This window comes from Pholcus phalangioides, unplaced genomic scaffold (genome assembly GCF_987345545.1).
Source record: "Pholcus phalangioides strain wild (caught in Gottingen) unplaced genomic scaffold, Ppha-v1.0 ptg000029l_1, whole genome shotgun sequence".
In the NCBI taxonomy this organism is placed as follows: Eukaryota; Metazoa; Arthropoda; class Arachnida; order Araneae; family Pholcidae; genus Pholcus; species Pholcus phalangioides.
In genome coordinates, this window is record NW_028301619.1 from 5,692,941 (window position 1) to 5,712,893 (window position 19,953).

Here is a 19,953-nt window from a genome sequence, read left to right on the forward strand (position 1 = left end):
AATAAACACGTTATCACCACCCAAGATTTTTCCGCAATACGAACGGAAATCATCCAATCATCTGTAACGTATCGGGATCCGATCCCTCTACGTTAATGGTGGTCTTGTCGTTATGTGGGAAATTCCTTCTTATTTTAGACCCCAGGGACCTCTCAGTTACCGGAAACCACCCGAGGACCCACTGGCGAACCGGTAAGGGCCAGTGTGTTCGATTAGTTCGGCAGTCGGCGGGTGGGGTCTTTCGGCTGTCGAACGAGAACGGGCCAGAGGTCGGGCTACTGATGTCCCACATAAATTAATTTCCCTCATGACGACGATGCCGCTATTTTCGTGGAGGGGTTTGATCCAATATATGTATAGTTGGGCGAGGCTTAGCCCAGTTTAAATTATTTTTATCGAAGAACTTCCCGGGGGAGTTATTGCAAGTCTCGTTGTGCGGATACGAAAATATAGTGTTGTACTCACTTATTTTCGGCGGGGGGCTGCAGACCTCCGTCGGAACAATTCATTTCATATTGTTATGTTGGTAATGTTTACATAATCGGGAGAGTCTGATCAGCTCTCCGGATTATGTCATGTTGCCAGATTCCAATGTAATTAAATTGTAATGTTTATAATAGTGACGCATGAATATGCAAATTCGATAATTTTGTTGAGGCGAAAAGGCCATGCGAGGACATGTGGTCCCAAACTTCTTGTAAAAGGGGAGTATAAATTCCTCCCTCTTTGTCTCTCACATTGCGTTCGTCTAATCTTGTTCTGTTCAACTGAAGCCCTCTAGTAGGACGGTTCACCGTCTTACTACCGTATCTATTGGCCTTAGGCTGAATTGTTAAAATGCAATAATCTACATTATTTGAATCCGTTTTCCGGCAGGTCCGGAATCAAAATATAAAACAATCTTCACAGTCAAAGTTCTTCATTGCTGATCGAGGTGGTCCGGCCCTCAACCGAGAGGCCCCCGGAGCTGATCAAGGTGGTTCGGCCCTCAACCGAGAGGCCCCCGGAGCTGATCAAGGTGGTTCGGCCCTCAACCGAGAGGCCCCCTGGAGCTGATCAAGGTGGTTCGGCCCTCAACCAAGAGGCCCCCCGGAGCTGAGCAAGGTGGTCCGGCCCTCAACCGAGAGGCCCCCAGGAACTGATCAAGGTGTTCCGGTTCTCAACTGAGAAAACTCCTCTGGTATTTACGGAAAAGCTAACAACATCGGATGTCCGATCACTGCACAAGTTGACTGTTGTTGATCATCAATTGGTGAGCCAGTATCTTTACTGCTAACGTCAAATAGAGGGCTCCAAGATATACTAATCCATTGTTAAAATTAACTAACCCATATAATTGAATAAATAATATTTCATGCGAAAGTTTGTTTCTAATCATTTTCCACTTGTCGTTTGCCACTTTATTGCTGGATATTTCGAACCGGGCAAGCAACTCCCATAAGGGACGTTGCAATTTTGGGGGCTCGACCGGTTCTCAGTAAGTGTGGCAAACCGCGGGTGGAAAGTACTTTCGCTAAAAAAAATTTTTTTTGATATTTAACATTGATTTTAGAGATGAATTCTAATAATCATAGTACGCCTAGAAATTTAGGTGATGATGTTCGTGTACAAATTGAACCGGAACCAAGTGGTTCACAATCGAATAATGGTTCACAAATGAACTTTACTTATCCAACAATGTCAAATCCTTATAACGAGACGCATGTAATACTTCCCCCGGCATTACCTTTAAATCCCGCAAATGCTTTGGTTCCATTGACCCAACGCAGTGTTGGTAGTCTTATATTTTCGGGTAGTGGAGAAGACGTTAGAAGCTTTTTATTAAAATGTGAATCGTATTTTAATCTTTACAGTGTTCCTAATAAGATCGAGTTAGTTGTAAGCACGTTTGAAGGTCGTGCTCAGGCCTGGTGGCAAACGATAGGCAGGCACGAATGGGAAAAATGGGGCCCCCATAAATCGTGGGAAAGTTTCAAGGGCTTGTTATTACAAACCTTTTCAAGGTATCATACCAGGGTTGAATTAGCTCGTGCTTTATTCTCTGAAAAGTTTTCGACGGGCTCGTACCTTGATTTCGTATTACATAAGTTAGATCTTTTTCAGTCGTTCGATTTAACCGTTCCGGAGTCGGACAAAATTGAACTTATAATGTCACAATTACCCTATAATGTGAGAACATTTTTGGAAGTTAGGAAGCCTAATTCTTTGCAACAATTATTTGTAATGTTAGATCAATTTCTTGCAACGCGTGAAAATGTTCAAATTGAATCTCGTAAAAATTTTGAATCTTGTGAAAATTGTGTTGAGAAATTTCAACCTGAAGTTAGAAAAAATTGTGTGGGACCTACACAAAATGTAGTACAACCTTCAAGACGGCCTTTTAGGACAAATAAATTTTTTCGACAAGTTACCTGTTTTGGTTGTGGTCAAATCGGCCATATTGTAAAAAATTGTAAATCAAATGGGAATCAGGGAAACTAGACCTGGGATACATGAGAAGGGGTAGTGTATCCATGGGTAAAAAGACCCCTAGTAAAAAATTTAGTTTTCTTAATCCAGTTGTGAGAGTTAACAACAAGATTTTGACAGCAAAAATTGATACCGGTGCCGATTGTTCAGCGATCAGTTTCGATCTGGCTCGGCAGGTTGGTTCACCCACTAATCAAGTTAGACCCTATCACGGTGATAGATTTCAGTTGGCATCCGGTGAGTACTGTCAGCCTGTGGGGATTCTTCGGGCCCAAGTGGAGATACGAAACAGTGTCGTGCACACAGATCTGATAGTGCTCGCCAGGGTCCCATTTGGGATCTTGATCGGCAGTGATATTTTGAGTAAAACTGAAATTATAGTTGACTTCAAAAACTTTGAACTTAAAGGAGGATTGTTGTCGTATAAAGGAGATGTCGATCAGGTAAAAATGCAAAATTTAGTAAGTAAATCGGAATTTGATTCCGATCAGAAAAAAAGGTTGTTTGAATTGTTAAAACAATTTCCGAATTTGTTCAGAAACACTCCCGGTAGAACTCACGTTGCTGAGCATAAGATCGTGACTGACGGAAAACCGGTTTTTCGATCCCCTTTTTCTCTTCCGCGATGGAAAAAACAATTAGTAGAAGAGCAGGTGCAACAGATGCTCTGTGATGACGTCATTGAGCCTGCCTCCACAAACTGGGCTTCCCCGTGTTTTTTAATCAAAAAGAAAACTGGTGATTGGCGATTTGTCGTCGACTATAAAAAGGTGAATAAAATTACGGCACCCGATCGGTACCCTTTGCCTTTCATCGATCAAATTCTACAACGAGTGGGTGACGCACGATTCGTCTCTACGTTCGATCTGGCCTCAGGGTATTGGCAAGTTCCAGTGCGGCTAGAGGATCGGGACAAAACGGCATTCATAACCGATTCTGGAATGTACCGATTTAAGGTAATGCCCTTTGGACTCAACAATGCCCCGGCCACGTTCCAACGCATGATGACTACAATCCTGGGCCACTTAGTCGGTAAGTGTGCCGATTTTTAATTGGATGACATTGTCGTTTACAGTTCGAATTTTGAGGAACATTTACAAAACTTGAAAACAGTATTTTCGTGTTTGGAAAAAGCAGGCTTAACTCTTAAACCAGACAAATGTAATCTCTATAAAAAAAATTTGGAATATCTAGGTCTTTGTTTGACCAAAGAAGGATGGCACGTAAAACAGGACCAAACCGACGCCATTTTGAGTTTTTCTAGGCCTAAAACAGTAAAACAGGTGCAACGTTTTCTGGGACTCTGCGGGTGGTACCGGCAATTTGTTCCCCATTTTGGTGATGTCGCTAACCCCCTTTACGGCCTGACAAAAAAAGGGCAAAGGTTCAAATGGGACAAAATACACCAACAGGCGTTCGAAAAATTGAAACATCTCTTGTCTTGTGCTCCCGTTCTAACCACAAGAAAAAAAGATTGTGCCTTAAAAATTTACACAGATGCCTCAGGAATTGGGCTTGGAGCCATTTTGCAGCAAGTTGAGCCTGACGGGGAAAAGCCGTTAGCCTATGCCAGTCGTACCTTGAATTCAGCAGAAAAAAATTATTCGGTAACAGAACAGGAGGGACTCGCTGTTATATGGGCGTGTAATAAATTTCGAGCCTGGTTTTCAGGAGAACCTGTTACTATAGTAACGGATCACAGGGCAGTCGCCTGGTATTTTGAGGCTAAACAATTGAAGGGGAGGTTAAGCCGATGGGCTCAATTACTACAGGAATATCCTTTAAAGTTTGAATATAGAAAAGGTTCGACCATGCAGGCCCCTGATGCCCTGTCCAGAATGCCCGCTGTTGTCACCACTGAAACTGATTTCGAGGAAAAAATTGATAATAAATTATATTTGTTCTCGTTTTTGGATTTACCTGAGTTAATTGTTCAACAGAAAAAAAATTACCAAGATATTATACAGTATTTTAATGATAAATCTGTCGGAAGACAAAAAATTGATGAAAAAATTGAAAAGTATTACCTTTTCGAAAATCAAAAATTGTTTTTTAGATTCAGGAATAAAAAATTGCTAGTAATTCCTCCACCATGTAGAGAGAAATTTTTGACTGAAATGCACATGCATCCCATTTCAGGTCACATGGGAGTCAATAAAACTCTTCAGCGATGCCGACAACGCGCGTTCTGGCCCGGTATGCGTAAAGATATAAAAAAATTTGTCCTGTCCTGTAAAAAATGCCAAACATGCAAATTCGACAATACGAGGCGATGGGGAGGCATGGTGTCAACCTCTGTTGATCATCCAGGAGAAATGGTTGGGATTGACACCATGGGTCCCTTTCCCGTTTCTTCTAGAGGGAACGTGCATCTGTTAGTCGTCGTCGATTATTTCACAAAGTGGGTAGAGTTATTTCCACTAAGACGAATTACGACAAGTGCAGTTGCTAAAAAGTTTGTTCATGAGTACTGTATGAGATATGGCTTTCCAAAAAGATTAGTTTCCGATAATGGTTCTTGTTTTATATCAAACCTTATGAGGGAAACTTGTAAAGTTCTCCAGGTCAAGCAAAGGTTCACAACCCCCTATCATCCTCAATCAAACCTTACCGAGAGATTTAATAAGACAATTAAACAGATGATCTCCTGTTATGTTGGTGATAAACATAAAGACTGGGACAAAAATTTAACCTTTTTTGGTCTTGCTATTAGGTCGGTTCCCTCGGAAACTACGGGTCAGTCGCCAGCTAAATTGTTTCTTGGTAGAGAATTAGTTTTACCATTTGACTGGGCTATGGACATACCGGTTTGGGAAAGGGTGAGTTTGCCCGAAAACTTACTTAAGCAAGTTAAGGAAAATGTCAAAAAACAACAAAGGAGACAAAAAAGATATTATGACAAAAAAAGATTATTGCACACCTTTAATCAGGATGATTTGGTATTAAGGAGAACGCATTTCCGTTCTAGTGCGCAAGGCAATGTTATGGCGAAGTTGAAACCACGATGGGACGGCCCGTGTAGAGTCCTGGAAAAAATTTCACCTATTGTCTACCTGATAGTGGATTTATCCAATGATAATGTCTATAAAGTCAATGCTTGTGACTTGAAAAAATTCGTTAGTAGTGACCAAATCGTTCTTGAGCCTGTCCCGCAGTCACCTGAGAGTAGAGAGGTCCTTGTACAACACACTTCCAGTAATCCGAGTCGACATCATGTTTCACAAACGCCCTTAAATAGTGCTAATTGCACTAACTCTAGTACGTCCTTTAACCGGCAAAATCCCGAGGAGGACACCACTCCTAAGATGGTGAAAACGAATTTCATTAAATCTTCCGTAGGTTACTCTAAGTTTTTGGTTCCGATTCAGAGAGGGTGGCAAAGGGTTCTCGTTAAGAGGAAAAAAGAACCTCGTATTGACGTCTATTATTACTCTCCCGAAGGGACAAAATTCAGAAGCAGTGTTGAAATTTCGCGATACTTACAAAATCGGGATACTGATTTGGCTGTCGATAACTTTTCCTTTAGTGGGAAGTTTAATATACCAGGTGATATGTTAACATAGTTTTTGCAAGTATTTCTGTAAATTAACTTTTTTTAACCTATAGAATTTTTTTTTTGGGAAAAATTCTTCCGTGGTGAGGGGGAATGTAACGTATCGGGATCCGATCCCTCTACGTTAATGGTGGTCTTGTCGTTATGTGGGAAATTCCTTCTTATTTTAGACCCCAGGGACCTCTCAGTTACCGGAAACCACCCGAGGACCCACTGGCGAACCGGTAAGGGCCAGTGTGTTCGATTAGTTCGGCAGTCGGCGGGTGGGGTCTTTCGGCTGTCGAACGAGAACGGGCCAGAGGTCGGGCTACTGATGTCCCACATAAATTAATTTCCCTCATGACGACGATGCCGCTATTTTCGTGGAGGGGTTTGATCCAATATATGTATAGTTGGGCGAGGCTTAGCCCAGTTTAAATTATTTTTATCGAAGAACTTCCCGGGGGAGTTATTGCAAGTCTCGTTGTGCGGATACGAAAATATAGTGTTGTACTCACTTATTTTCGGCGGGGGGCTGCAGACCTCCGTCGGAACAATTCATTTCATATTGTTATGTTGGTAATGTTTACATAATCGGGAGAGTCTGATCAGCTCTCCGGATTATGTCATGTTGCCAGATTCCAATGTAATTAAATTGTAATGTTTATAATAGTGACGCATGAATATGCAAATTCGATAATTTTGTTGAGGCGAAAAGGCCATGCGAGGACATGTGGTCCCAAACTTCTTGTAAAAGGGGAGTATAAATTCCTCCCTCTTTGTCTCTCACATTGCGTTCGTCTAATCTTGTTCTGTTCAACTGAAGCCCTCTAGTAGGACGGTTCACCGTCTTACTACCGTATCTATTGGCCTTAGGCTGAATTGTTAAAATGCAATAATCTACATTATTTGAATCCGTTTTCCGGCAGGTCCGGAATCAAAATATAAAACAATCTTCACAGTCAAAGTTCTTCATTGCTGATCGAGGTGGTCCGGCCCTCAACCGAGAGGCCCCCGGAGCTGATCAAGGTGGTTCGGCCCTCAACCGAGAGGCCCCCGGAGCTGATCAAGGTGGTTCGGCCCTCAACCGAGAGGCCCCCTGGAGCTGATCAAGGTGGTTCGGCCCTCAACCAAGAGGCCCCCCGGAGCTGAGCAAGGTGGTCCGGCCCTCAACCGAGAGGCCCCCAGGAACTGATCAAGGTGTTCCGGTTCTCAACTGAGAAAACTCCTCTGGTATTTACGGAAAAGCTAACAACATCGGATGTCCGATCACTGCACAAGTTGACTGTTGTTGATCATCAATTGGTGAGCCAGTATCTTTACTGCTAACGTCAAATAGAGGGCTCCAAGATATACTAATCCATTGTTAAAATTAACTAACCCATATAATTGAATAAATAATATTTCATGCGAAAGTTTGTTTCTAATCATTTTCCACTTGTCGTTTGCCACTTTATTGCTGGATATTTCGAACCGGGCAAGCAACTCCCATAAGGGACGTTGCACATCGGAAAATTTTCTTTTGGAACGACTGGATTTGGAACAAGAAAATGTTATTCGTAGGATAAATACATTTCTAAAAAGTAAATCTATTGAAAAGTTTATAGAAGACTGTTCCGTTTGTTCAAGACCTATTTCCTGAAGAAGTTGGTCAATATGTTGATGAGTGCTGCAATTTGGGAGGTCAATTGTCTATCTTTCTGGAAAACCACCTACCTGAAGGCAGCGATATCGGGGCAACCCTTTCTACAACACTAAGGAAACTTCTACAAACTTGTAAAGAAACTAAAACTATGAAGAAAGTTCTTGGAGCGATTTTCACTTTGGCACCCCACAGTATGCAAACAGAGAATAATATCCCACCATAATTTAATTGTAAGTGACAAAAGGGCGTCAATAAAAGGAAACAGTTAATAATAGGCTACTTATTGCACTTAATTCAACCGGGATTGCTTCTTTTGATTCGAGACCATCGGTAGGGGAATTTTTTAAGAAGAAGGACAAACGATACAAAGAACCTCTTTGTTTAGAAACTTATGTGAGAAGAGAGTTTGTCACGAAGTTTTTCCACAGTGGATCTTTTTGAGAGAATTCTCTAATATATCATAATTTATATCTTAAACCATTAGGTATAAATAATGTCTGATCAAATTTTATTTACGTTTTTGTGAAATGCCACAAATTATGAAATAGACCATACCAAATCTAGCAGTTCTACCCAGCAGAAAAATGTAGTCGTATTTGTTAAAATATTTTGTGATGTTATTACTTGTTTGTTTTATTCTTGCCCCTCGCACTATTCCTTATTCTTACATGCTTGTACTGTGCATATAATATCACAAATTGGATATATGCTATACTTTTGAATATATAGTTTTGCAAATGTTTATACAACCCCTTTGCGCATGTATTAATTTTTTACCTCGCATATGTTTTTAATACTGTTTTTAAGCAATGCCAGAACCGGGAATTCTCACTGATCAGGCCGCGCACCCTCTTGTTTTTTACCTCTTATTTTTTGTGTACCTTCATGTATATATTTTTGCAAATGGTTATATTCTTCTGTTCTGCATATACAATTTCACCTTGCTTCATTTTGTACATGCAACAATTTTCTACCTCGCATGTTTTTTTAATATTGTTTTGAATCAATATGCCAGCACAATGTGTCATCATCCCCATTGTGCATAATTTTTGATTGCAGCATGCCCTGTAAACTTCTGATAGATTTGCTATGTTATTTTTTTAAGTTGGTCCACCCTCCCTGTTTTGCACATGTTATGCAATATTTGCTCCGTTTTCTTCTCTAGTATATACATATCATTAATATTCAAGTCAATGGGAGTTATAACTAACTGGCCACACACTTTTCCTTGTGGCATGGAACTTATATGGCCATGGTGACTGAACCTTCTGTTCTACTTGCTACCGATGGTGAATCATGAAAATAGTTCTTTTGTTTCTTTGGATATCAGTGTGAAATAAATGTAATAATTTCGATTAATTAATAATATTAATAGAGTATTAATTCCAAAAATTGAATCATTAGAAATATTTACACAGTTATAATTAATTAATTTTATTAGTCAATATTTAGTAATTAATAATTTATTAATATTTTATTAATTAATAATTTATTAATTAATATTTTATTAAAATTTGAAATTTTCGCCTGCTATATCATTTGTACGAACACACTGGAAATTATTCCACTTCGAGTGCCCTTTTTTCCTAGTGCCCCACCAGTCCAAATTTCTTGTAAAATGGCCTGCTGTGAGGAGGTATTGGGATCAGTGGATGAGAGAAAGGTCGCATGTATGATGGCCAGGCTCGGGACGCCCTCGGCAGACCAATATCCGAGAAGACCTTTACATCACTTGACAAGTACACACAGCGCCAACTGCATCATTGTCCGCTATTCGGACACAGGCCCCTGTTGTAACATGACGATCTGGGATCTCTTACAATTTTAATGTTCATTTAATCTTGTTTAGGCCCCAGGGTTCGTTGGCTACCGGAAACCACCCGAGGCTTCCGCTGGTGATTCGGTTCGGGCCAGTTAGTTCGCTTAGTCTGACGGTCGGGGATGGGATCTCCTCCTAGCCGTCAGGCGAGAACCAAACCAGAGGTCAGGCTGCCAACATCCCATATAAGTTCCGGTTTACATCCATATCAGAGATCCCAATAGCTCGTCTAGTTACCTTCTCTTTCCCTCTGAGGGGTTCCCGTTTCTCGTCGGTGGGAACCGCGTCGAGTCGTGGTCAAACTTAACGTTTAATTAATTGTGCAATATATTAGTGCAATATAATGTAAATGATCAGCAAAGTGTTATATAAATGTGCAATATATTTTACCTCCACGCCATCGTTGGGTCCTAGGACCATCTCACGGTCTATAATGTCATGAGTTTATACAATGTGGAATAGGCCTAAAAGTTGTGGATCCTGGCCAGATCTCCAATTTGTTATGTTTGGTTGCCAGATTCAGTGTTATAAATTTTACAATATTTCCTTTTCTCTCATGAAATTATGTAAATTAGATGCAAGCTCAATACCGCACCCTCGACCTTGTGATTGGTTCTTTCATGGGGCATTGTGAGAACGCTCCTATATAAAAACCAGACAGATCTGCGCGAACAGCTACTTCCGACTAACCTTCTGCTTTCATCACTAAGGCGTCATGTCCTGTGGAGGTGTGAGCCAGGTCGTCTCTCAAAACAATGAGTTAAAATTGGAAAGGTGTGCCTTTGGCACCTCACCCATCTCATTGCCTGACTTCATGTGATAAATTAACGTCGTCGTGATCCCGTCGCCTGCGGATTGGTTAGTGGCCAGACCGCTACCCTTGGACGTCCGTCTCCAGTTTCCTACGCAGTGACTAAGCTGTGGCCTCAACGCATGTTTCGAGACACCAAACCCGTCCGAACCTAGTGTCTGGGAGTCTTTTGCTGTGAAGTAGACATTTTGCAGTGTCTTGTGGATGATGAGAACTAATACGTGAATACCTGGACATTGTGGTGAGATCGTTCAGTTTTATTGTTTCGTTGTAATATTGACAGAAAAGGTTAAATGTGATAATTGTTTGTTAAAATGTGATAATTGTTTGTTAAAATGTTATACTAATAGTTAACTGATCATTGAATAAATATTTATATTTTGATTAGAGTCTTGTTTCATTCATTATTGTCATCCATCCAATGGTTACTGGAGTAAAAATGATAAAGAACCAGGAAATGCAAGATAAACGTTGCACTGTGTCTGTCTACCATTGCTATGCGCCTTGCTGAAGAACATTTGATATCACAGCGCCCATTACGTGTGCTACCAATGACACCCGCTCACCATCGCCTCCGTTTGGAGTGGTGTCAATCTCAACATGATTGGACCGCTATCAAATGGAACCAGGTCATCTTCGGTAACGAATCGAGATTCAATTTGGGCAGTGATGACAACCGTGTGAATGTGTGGAGGCCCTGTGATGAACGTATCAATCCTGCCTTCACTATACAGCGGCACAGCTGGTGTGATGGTATGGGGTGCCACTAACATACGACACCCGGTCACCTCTAATATTCATCCACAGTACCATGATAGCCCAGTGGTATGTTCATGACATCGTTCAGCCACATGTGTTTCCACTCATGGCAGGGCTCCCAAGAGGCATTTTTCAACAGGGCAATGCTCGATCACACACAGCAAGGGTGTCTCAGGCAGGGTTGTTTGGTTTAAACCTTGGTTTTAACCAAGTGGTTTTTTTAAAAAAACCACTTTGGTTTTTTTCAAAAATTAAATAAAAGTAACCTAAATATAATTTTTTTTCCTTGAAAAATATCATACTGGTTCAGCCAAAATTTTTCATTTTTACCACATTTTATATTCTTGGGGTACATTCTGATGGTATATCTTTAAATGACATAAGATTTTATAAGTGGTTTTTTTCAAAAGTCTCATAAAAGTGGCCAGAATATATATATATTTTTCATATGAAGTATCTTAGTCATTTAAAGTTATATATAAAAGCCAAAATTTCTCATTCTTACAACATTTTCTAACCTTTGGCTACATTCTGATGCTCTATCTTTAGCAAATTCATGAATAAGATTGCATCACACATCTAAATGTAATGGTGTATTATCTCACAGGGTTTCTTTTTCCCTTCACAAAGAAGCAGCTACAGTAGTGATACCATCATGCTAGGGCCAGGTGGTCCTATAATCCAATAAAGACACCAACTGTCCTTAAAGGACAAAGACTGGTGTACTAGTAGTTACATTACCTCACATACATTTTCATTTTCTTTCCCATAAGAAGTAGCACATCTCCTACTGTATATCTCCCAGTCTTAATATTCAATAGTTGTTTTTTTTTATACTTTCACACACACACTGTTAAGCCCAGTTAATCAAGGTTCTACTGTATAGTAGTAACAGATTTATGAAAAATAATCAGCTATATACAGGGTGATTATAATTTAAGTTTTGATTCCGAAACTATACAATAAGTACTGATCAGAATGATTTGAAAATTTGCATGGATACTCCTGAAGCAATGGAAGTTTCTTTCGCAAAAAAAAAAAGTACAAAATGTGCAAGTAGATTATGCTGTACTTGGCCAGCAGTATAATCTATTTTGTGCAACCACATCATTTCGGCACTTCCACAGCATCAGTGTGTGGATAGAACTTTTATCAAGATGCACATTGCAATACCAGCAAAGAAGCTGCTGAAGACCCATTTTGACAGGATGCACCTTAACCGTTGCAACTTTTGGCTGTGAGGGGTACCTCAAAATGTTATAAACAGTGGTCAGATTGCAAACTTTGGTGAATTGCAATCTCCAGCACATTCCCTATATGTTAGAAGTTCCTCAGGAATATTAACGGGGGGGGGGGCGTTTGGTTTAATAAAGCTGAATTGCAAGCACATCCACATTATGACCATGGGGCATACTCTGATTCTGTTGTTGAACAAGAATTTTTGTGCTTTCAACCTCATAGCCAGAACATGCGGTGGACAACATATTTAACATTTCTTAAGTAAGTTGTAGTTATTTGTTCAATTACTTCGTTTTTTGTGATGTTTCCATGAATTATGAAATCGTGAAATGCTATAATTAAGGTATCATTCTGCCATGACTGGCTATCGTTTCCATTCTGCGAGCAAATTTCCCACATGTTCGATGATGTCATTAATTTTACATTTTCAAATATTTTTTCCCCTTTATCAAATAAAATTGAATTTTTTCAGAAATATTCATGTCCATTTTCAAGTTATTCTGACAATCGTTCTTTTTTTACAGTGTTTTGAAATCAGAACCTTAGTTATAATCACCCTGTATATCGTAAATCATTGCTAATTAATCTGCATCATTTATGCTTCATTAAATACATTGTATTCACCTAATTTTTATTACTTTTTGCAAAATAGCTTTGTAATTAAGTATACTGAAAGTAACTGGAGAAAAACCTTTATATATTACATGATTAATAATAACATTAAAAGAATTTTCAAACACACAGTAATCCATTGAGTTAAGCAAAAAATAATGAAATTGCAAAATTTGGTTTTTGTTAAAATGTAATAAATATTTATTGATTAATTAGCATGGGAATAGTGTTAATTACATTAATAAACATTTTATTTTAGTTAATTATTAGAAGTTCAAATGATTTTTCAGAAATTTCATTGTTTTTAATGTTAATACTATTTAAAGCAAAAAACCGGTTTAAACCAAAAAAACCTGGTTTAAACCAAAAAACCCGGTTTTTTGGTTTTTTTCAAAATAACCGGTTTTTTTACCAACCCTGGTCTCAGGAATGCCTCTGCCACATTAACACCCTTCCTTGGCCTGCCTGATCCCAAGCTTTATCACCAATGAAGCACATCTGGGATCACTTGGGACGGCAAATTGGGCAGCCTAGGAATTTGATTGAACTAGAGATACACTTACACAACTGTGGAATGAGTTGACGCAGGACACCTTACGGGAACTGTATGCCTCAATGTCCACTCGTATCACATTGTGTATTCAAGCCAGAGGTGGGCCAACTGGGTACCAGAACCTCCATTTATTTGTATTTTGTCCTGTAGCAAATGATTCTTTTAATAAATGTTGTATTAAATAATCAGTGTTGTACTCACATACATAAAATTTTGTTCCAGACAACACTTTCTTGGTGTGCAAATTTTTAAAGCAATGAGTGTATAATTTATAATTTGTTAAATATTTCATTATCTACACCTCAGTGTAGCATTCAAATTTGAAACAGTGGGTAGCATTCCGTGATTAATATACATTTAGCTATATTTTTTTCCATTTGTTTTTTGAATTAGTGAGACATACACGAAAAAGTTATAGAATGAAATCTATTCAGGGGGTGTGGTAGCCCCATCGATAAGATACTCACCTAAAGTACCAAAGGACATTTAGAGGTGTCGCAAGTTCGATACCCCTGGTTCGTCCTTGTCAGAAAACTTTCCTGACACAGGGTACAACAAAAAACGGTGACTTGACCGCAGCAAAAAAATTGCTATCGCTGGGAGTCCCCCATTGAGGGGTTAGCGCACCAACTTCTGGATGAGTATAAAAAACTAGCCTGCCGTTCGGAATCAGCAATAAATTGCAGGTTCTCGGTCTAATTAGCCCTCGTGGGCAGAAAATTACCGTGGTGTGACAAAAATGATCAAATGAAATCTATTCAGGTCCCAATAAAATTAGCCCTTGCATATAGACAATGTCAATTATGTATCAAAAATTATGAAACATTTTTGAATTGTTCAATAATCATTTGTATCAGTTCTTTTTTTTTCATTTTATATTAATAAAAAATACATTTTCATGCTAAGTTGTATGCTATTGTTTCCTGCAGCCATTGAAGGTAGGAGCTGTTTTCAAGAAAGATATTCTCGGTAATTTTGAACCTGCGCCAACAAATACTGTACGAGAAGGTCCTGGAGAAAATGGAAAACCTCATCATGCTCGTCCAGAGGATCAAAATGAGGTTTCAAGAACAATGATGGAATATGGTATAAACATGGTGGCAAGTGACCAAATTGCTATGGATCGTTCCATTCCAGATAAAAGGCTTTCTGAGTAAGTTTTAGATTACTTTACAGTTTCAGCTTTTAAATGAAGATCTTCTGTTATTACATTTGAGTGAAAAGGGGGTTACAAATTTGTAATATGCATCACAAAAACTTCACATTAATAACTCTGGATACAAAACTTGGTTAAAAATGTACAATGAACACCCATGTTTAAAAGTTTTTTTGGGACTAGCAAAAAGTATTGTTGAATCAAAAATGCATTTTAAAAAATAACAAATTTGAGAAAAATATATAAATTATATATATATATTAGCATTAACTCTTTCCCTACTATATCCGGCCCGTCATGCAGACTACCAGATCCAATCAAGCCGGCCGAATAGGCATTTCACACACTTTTATTCCATGGGCGGGACACAGTGACGGATTGTTGACGCTTTTGCGCGGGGTTCTTGTCGGAGAAAGAGGATTATTTTACAACTACAGTTACTTATAAAAGAATGACAATGACGGTACCTCAGATGAGCTTTGAGAAAGACGTGGTTACTGTTTTTTGAAATTTTGCCAACATTCTGATTTTCATTGAAAGTTTATTTAATTTTCTTTGAAACTAGTAAAAGATCTGTTATGTAGCTATAGGTTTGATTAGTAATCAAAGAATTTTTTTCATAGTACAATATAAAAAAAGAACATTAATTTTAATACATCAGAAAATCTTAATTTTTTTTATAATTAAAAAATAACAAAAATTTTATTTTCGGGCATTTTTTATGAAACACTCAATGAATAAAAGATATACAGGAAACTGGATGTTCACTATCTTCACAACATCCAGTTTCCTGTATATCTTGTATTAACAAGTGGAGAGCGACATTCATGTCATATACTCAATGAATGTCTAAATTCAGATGTACTGTACATCGGACCCATTAGATTTTGAAAGAATCAATGTTGAAAAAGAGAACTAAATATTATTGTATTTGTGCATCACTGTCGTTATTGTTAATTAACTTACGTACAATTTCAAATGATTTCTAGAACTTAGATTACCGAAGTTCGATCTTTCCATATTTTTTCTAGCAAAATATACGTGGCAACACACCAAAAAAATAAGTATCCGTCAAAAAAGTAATTAAATATCGGTAAAACTGAAATTTTTATTTTTTATTTTTGTGGATTTAGTTTGAATTCTATATTCCACACCCAACTGCAGTGGTTTTTAAACTTTTGTCACTCGTGGCCATGGCCCCCCACATCCTGGAGCAGGATGACTAAGAACTCTTGCAGGCCCGCAGCAAGACTTTCACGGGCCTTCTTATGATGAATTTATGCGTGAAAAAAACAAAAAAAATTAAGAATCATCCAGGACGCCAGGGCTGGTGCCGTCAGCTCTACCCTTGTGGGGGTCATGCTCGTGCCTCCCTTGCCCTGTTCATAGTTCATCTGTCTCTCTCAAAATAGTTTAGTATTGATATCCATAAAAGAACCACTTCAAAGCATAAATAGGCACACACATACACATCAGTATTTCCATCTCGTAGTGATGCCCCTCACAAAAGGTTGGCAACACCCCTAGGAGCAACAACGTACAATTTGAGAAACACCGCCCTGGCAGCTTAAAATTAGTGATAAGAAAACTAGAATAGATTTTGATAAACACCACTCCTTGTATCTAACATTTTCAACCTCTTATCCACTTGACAGAGAGGTTGAGATGCTTGAATTCACTATCACAAAGTGGACGATAGATGTATGAAAAGATAAGTAAGGGCTTTTATACAGGCGAGTTCCAAGAAAAATTGGCCTGGCCTATACTATCCCAATACATATATGCTTACAACTATAGCAGAATTTGGGTTGTGGCTCTCACCATCGGTTTATTGTGCTGTTTGTTATGTTGCTTTTTTGCGTGTTCGGACATATCTTTTGATTTTTAGCTCTCATTCTGTTTGTATCAAAACAAGCAGGGCTGGATTAAGGAAAATATTCGCCTCTGGGTAGGACTCTGCAAAAGAAAAACTTCTTGAAAATAAAAAGACTTATTGTGAAAAGATTCGGCTTCAACGTGATTTGAATGATTTCCTACTGCGATTGGAATTTTGTCCTTACTTATCTGAAAACACGCCATTCTTTTCAAAAAAAGGATTTTTTTATCGATTCATAGATTGGGGGTGGAGAACTACAGCTCTGTGGGTACGTACACGTGACTCGTTAGTAAATTTAAGAAAAGAATAATACAGTGTAGTTTATTTGCAAAAAAAAAAAACTTTTTGGCTCGTGTATAAGTTTTGAGTTATTGTGAAGGACAGGTTTGGGCTCCTGAAACTGAAAAGTTAGCCGACCCCAAGTGGCATGTAATTTAAACATCTTTATAAGTACTTTATTGGGAAATGCAAAGGTGTTGAATTAGAGAAAATCTCTAGTGGTGCAGTGAATGACTCCAATATTGAATATACGAACTTGAAAGGGTTAATAACTATTTATTAAACTATTAATAATTAAACATTCAAAAATTAAACAATTAAGTATTAGGAAATAATTGACATAAAAATTTAGGAATTAAAATCATCAGCACGACCTGCGTGGATGTGATGGCTAGTGACGGAGTGGTAAAGAGCAGCTATTTCCAGGTTTATTCCGGTTTATATGCGTATGGACTGCAGCGCCAGATGTACACGTCACAGCACGGTAATTTACATACGCCACAGGATACCCCCACCGGTGGACGAGGAACTGTAGTCCTAGACTTTGAATGTCACCTTTTTGCCAGAACGTAAAGTCATTCCGGACGGTTTGTGCTGAACATTTGATTTAGATCGTTCTGGATCTTCGGACAAGGGCTCCAAATATGGAGGCTTCAGCCGGTCCAACGATACTGTAGACTTCCGAGTGCCAATGAGTATCGTGAAGAATTTTGGATGTCATTTCAAGACAGCATATGGGCCATCATAAGGACACTTTAGCGGCGGTCAAACAGAGTCACGTCTCAGAAAAACATGACTACAGGTAGCAAAATCTTTGTGCACGAACACTGTATGGGAACCATGACAAGCCACAGGAGCAGGACGGAGTTTACTCATGAACTCCCTCAGGTTCTCTGTGAATGCGGCTCCGGAACTGCAGGTGGGTTGTGAAGGATCGAGGAACTCGCCGGGCAGCTTCAAAGTTGTTCCGTACAGCATCTCCGCTGAACTGAGTCCGATATCCTCTTTAACGGCAGCTCGAATGCCTAGGAGGACAAATGGCAAGTACTGTGTCCCAGACGAGGGATGGCATCGTATTGCAGACTTTAGTTGTCTGTGATACCGCTCGACCATCCCATTTGACTGAGGGTGGTATGCTGTAGTATGAATCTGCTCAACGCCAAGGAAATGGGCGAGGGATCGAAAGAGACGGCTTTCAAACTGTGCACCTTGATCGGTGGTTATGCGAGACGGCACACCGAACCTGGATATCCATCCGGATATGAATGCTTTTGCCACTGTCGACGCTTCGATGTCAGGCAACAGAATAGCCTCAGGCCATCGAGAGAATCTGTCGATCACAGTCAAGCAGTATCTGTATCCCTGTGAGGAAGGTAACGGACCAACAAGATCCGCATGCACATGGGAAAAATGCGCACTGGGTACTGAAAAATCACTTAATGCACTGGATGAATCACTGTATCTTAGACTTTTGACAGGAAAGACAACTTTTACACCACTGAGTAACCAATCTCGAGCAAGGGAAGTCCAGATAAATCTGTCCTTGATCAGACGCACTGTTGACCGAATTCCTGGATGGGATAATCCATGTATTAGCAGGAACACATTCTTGTGAAATGCAGGTGGTATATATGGTCGTATTCTTCCTGTGGATACATCACAGTATACAGAAACTTTCGAATCGGGAAGACACAATTTCTGCAGCGAAAGTCCAGTAGTAATAGACGAAATCAAGTGAGATAACTCTTGGTCATCCCGTTGAGCTACAGCCAATTGAGAATAATCGATAGAATTAGAACATTCAATAGTCTCGATGCGAGACAGTGCATCGGCAACTATATTTTTCAGTCCTGAAACATGGCATATATCAGTCGTAAATTGGCTGATGAAGTCAAGCTGATGGGATTGTCTTTGAGAACATTTCTCCAGCTTCTGACGGAATGCATGAGTAAGAGGGCGATGGTCAGTCAGAATTGTGAATGACCGGCCTTCAAGCATGTACTGAAAATATCGAACTGAAGCATAGGCAGCAAGGAATTCCCTGTCATAAGCGCTATAACGACACTCTGTTGGTGTGAGTTTCCGTGAAAAAAAACCAAGGGGTTGCCAAGAATTTTTGTCAAATTGGTGCAAAGCACCACCCAATGCAATAGAGGAAGCATCAACGTTAAGTGTTAACGGAACTGAAGGTACAGGGTGAGCCAACAGTGCTGCCTGTGCAATTTCAGTTTTACATATTTCAAAAGCTTCGGAAGTTTCGGTTGTCCAGTGTATTGGAATTTTGTCACCTTTTTTTACACCTTTTAAATAATTATTCAAAAGAGCTTGAGATGAAGCAGCATTCGGAATGAATCTACGATAAAAATTGACAGTTGCCAAAAAAGTCTTAGTTCTAAAATAGTGCAAGGCTTAGGAAAATTTGTATAATTAAAACCTTTTTCCCCCGGAAGTGGTTTAATTCCTTCTGCTGATACCAAATATTCAAGAAACTGGACTTTCGATTTTCCGAAAACACACTTGTTAGCATTTATGACAACATCACAATCAGATAAACGCTGAAATAATATTTTTAGGTGTTCAATATATTCATCCTCATCTTTAGAAGAAACTAAAATATCATTGATATAACTATGGCAAAAATCAAGACCTCTTAAAACCTGATGAATAAATCTTTGAAACGTTTGACCAGCATTACGCAGTCCAAATGTCATAGTTGTAAATTCAAAAGGCCAAATGGCGTGATGACTGCAGTTTTTGGTACATCGTCAGGATGAATGGGAATTTGATTGTAAGCCCTGACCAGATCGACGGTTGACAAAATTGTTTTACCATGAAGATCATACGTGAAGTCCTGAATGTGTGGGACCGGATAACGATCGGGCAAAGTGGCACTATTCAACCTGCAATAATCCCCACATGGCCGCCAATCACCAGAGCATTTGGGAACCATGTGTAATGGACTAGCCCACGGGCTCTTAGAAGGGCGACATATGCCTTCTGCAATCATTAGGTCAAATTGTTTTTGAGCGATTTTTAATTTCTCAGGTGAGAGACGTCTTGGTTTACAATAAGTACGAGGACCGTGAGTTTGAATATGATGAACTGCATCATGAGAAACAGTTCCATACTTAAGTGATGGTCGAATGATATCTGGAAATTTTGACAAAAGTCCATGAAAATCAACATCATTAGACACTGTTATT

General features: G+C 39.2%; 1 protein-coding gene across 5 annotated transcripts in view; it reads left to right on the forward strand.

The window, feature by feature from the left end:
* Window positions 1–19,953, forward strand: part of Pgant7 (N-acetylgalactosaminyltransferase 7) — a 213,278-nt gene that overhangs the window by 29,593 nt on the left and 163,732 nt on the right. For all 5 annotated transcript variants that reach the window (XM_089252484.1, XM_089252486.1, XM_089252485.1 and 2 more), the window contains one exon: window positions 14,369–14,592. In XM_089252484.1, the coding sequence (XP_089108610.1) occupies window positions 14,369–14,592 (224 nt within the window). The remainder of the gene's footprint in view (window positions 1–14,368; window positions 14,593–19,953) is intronic.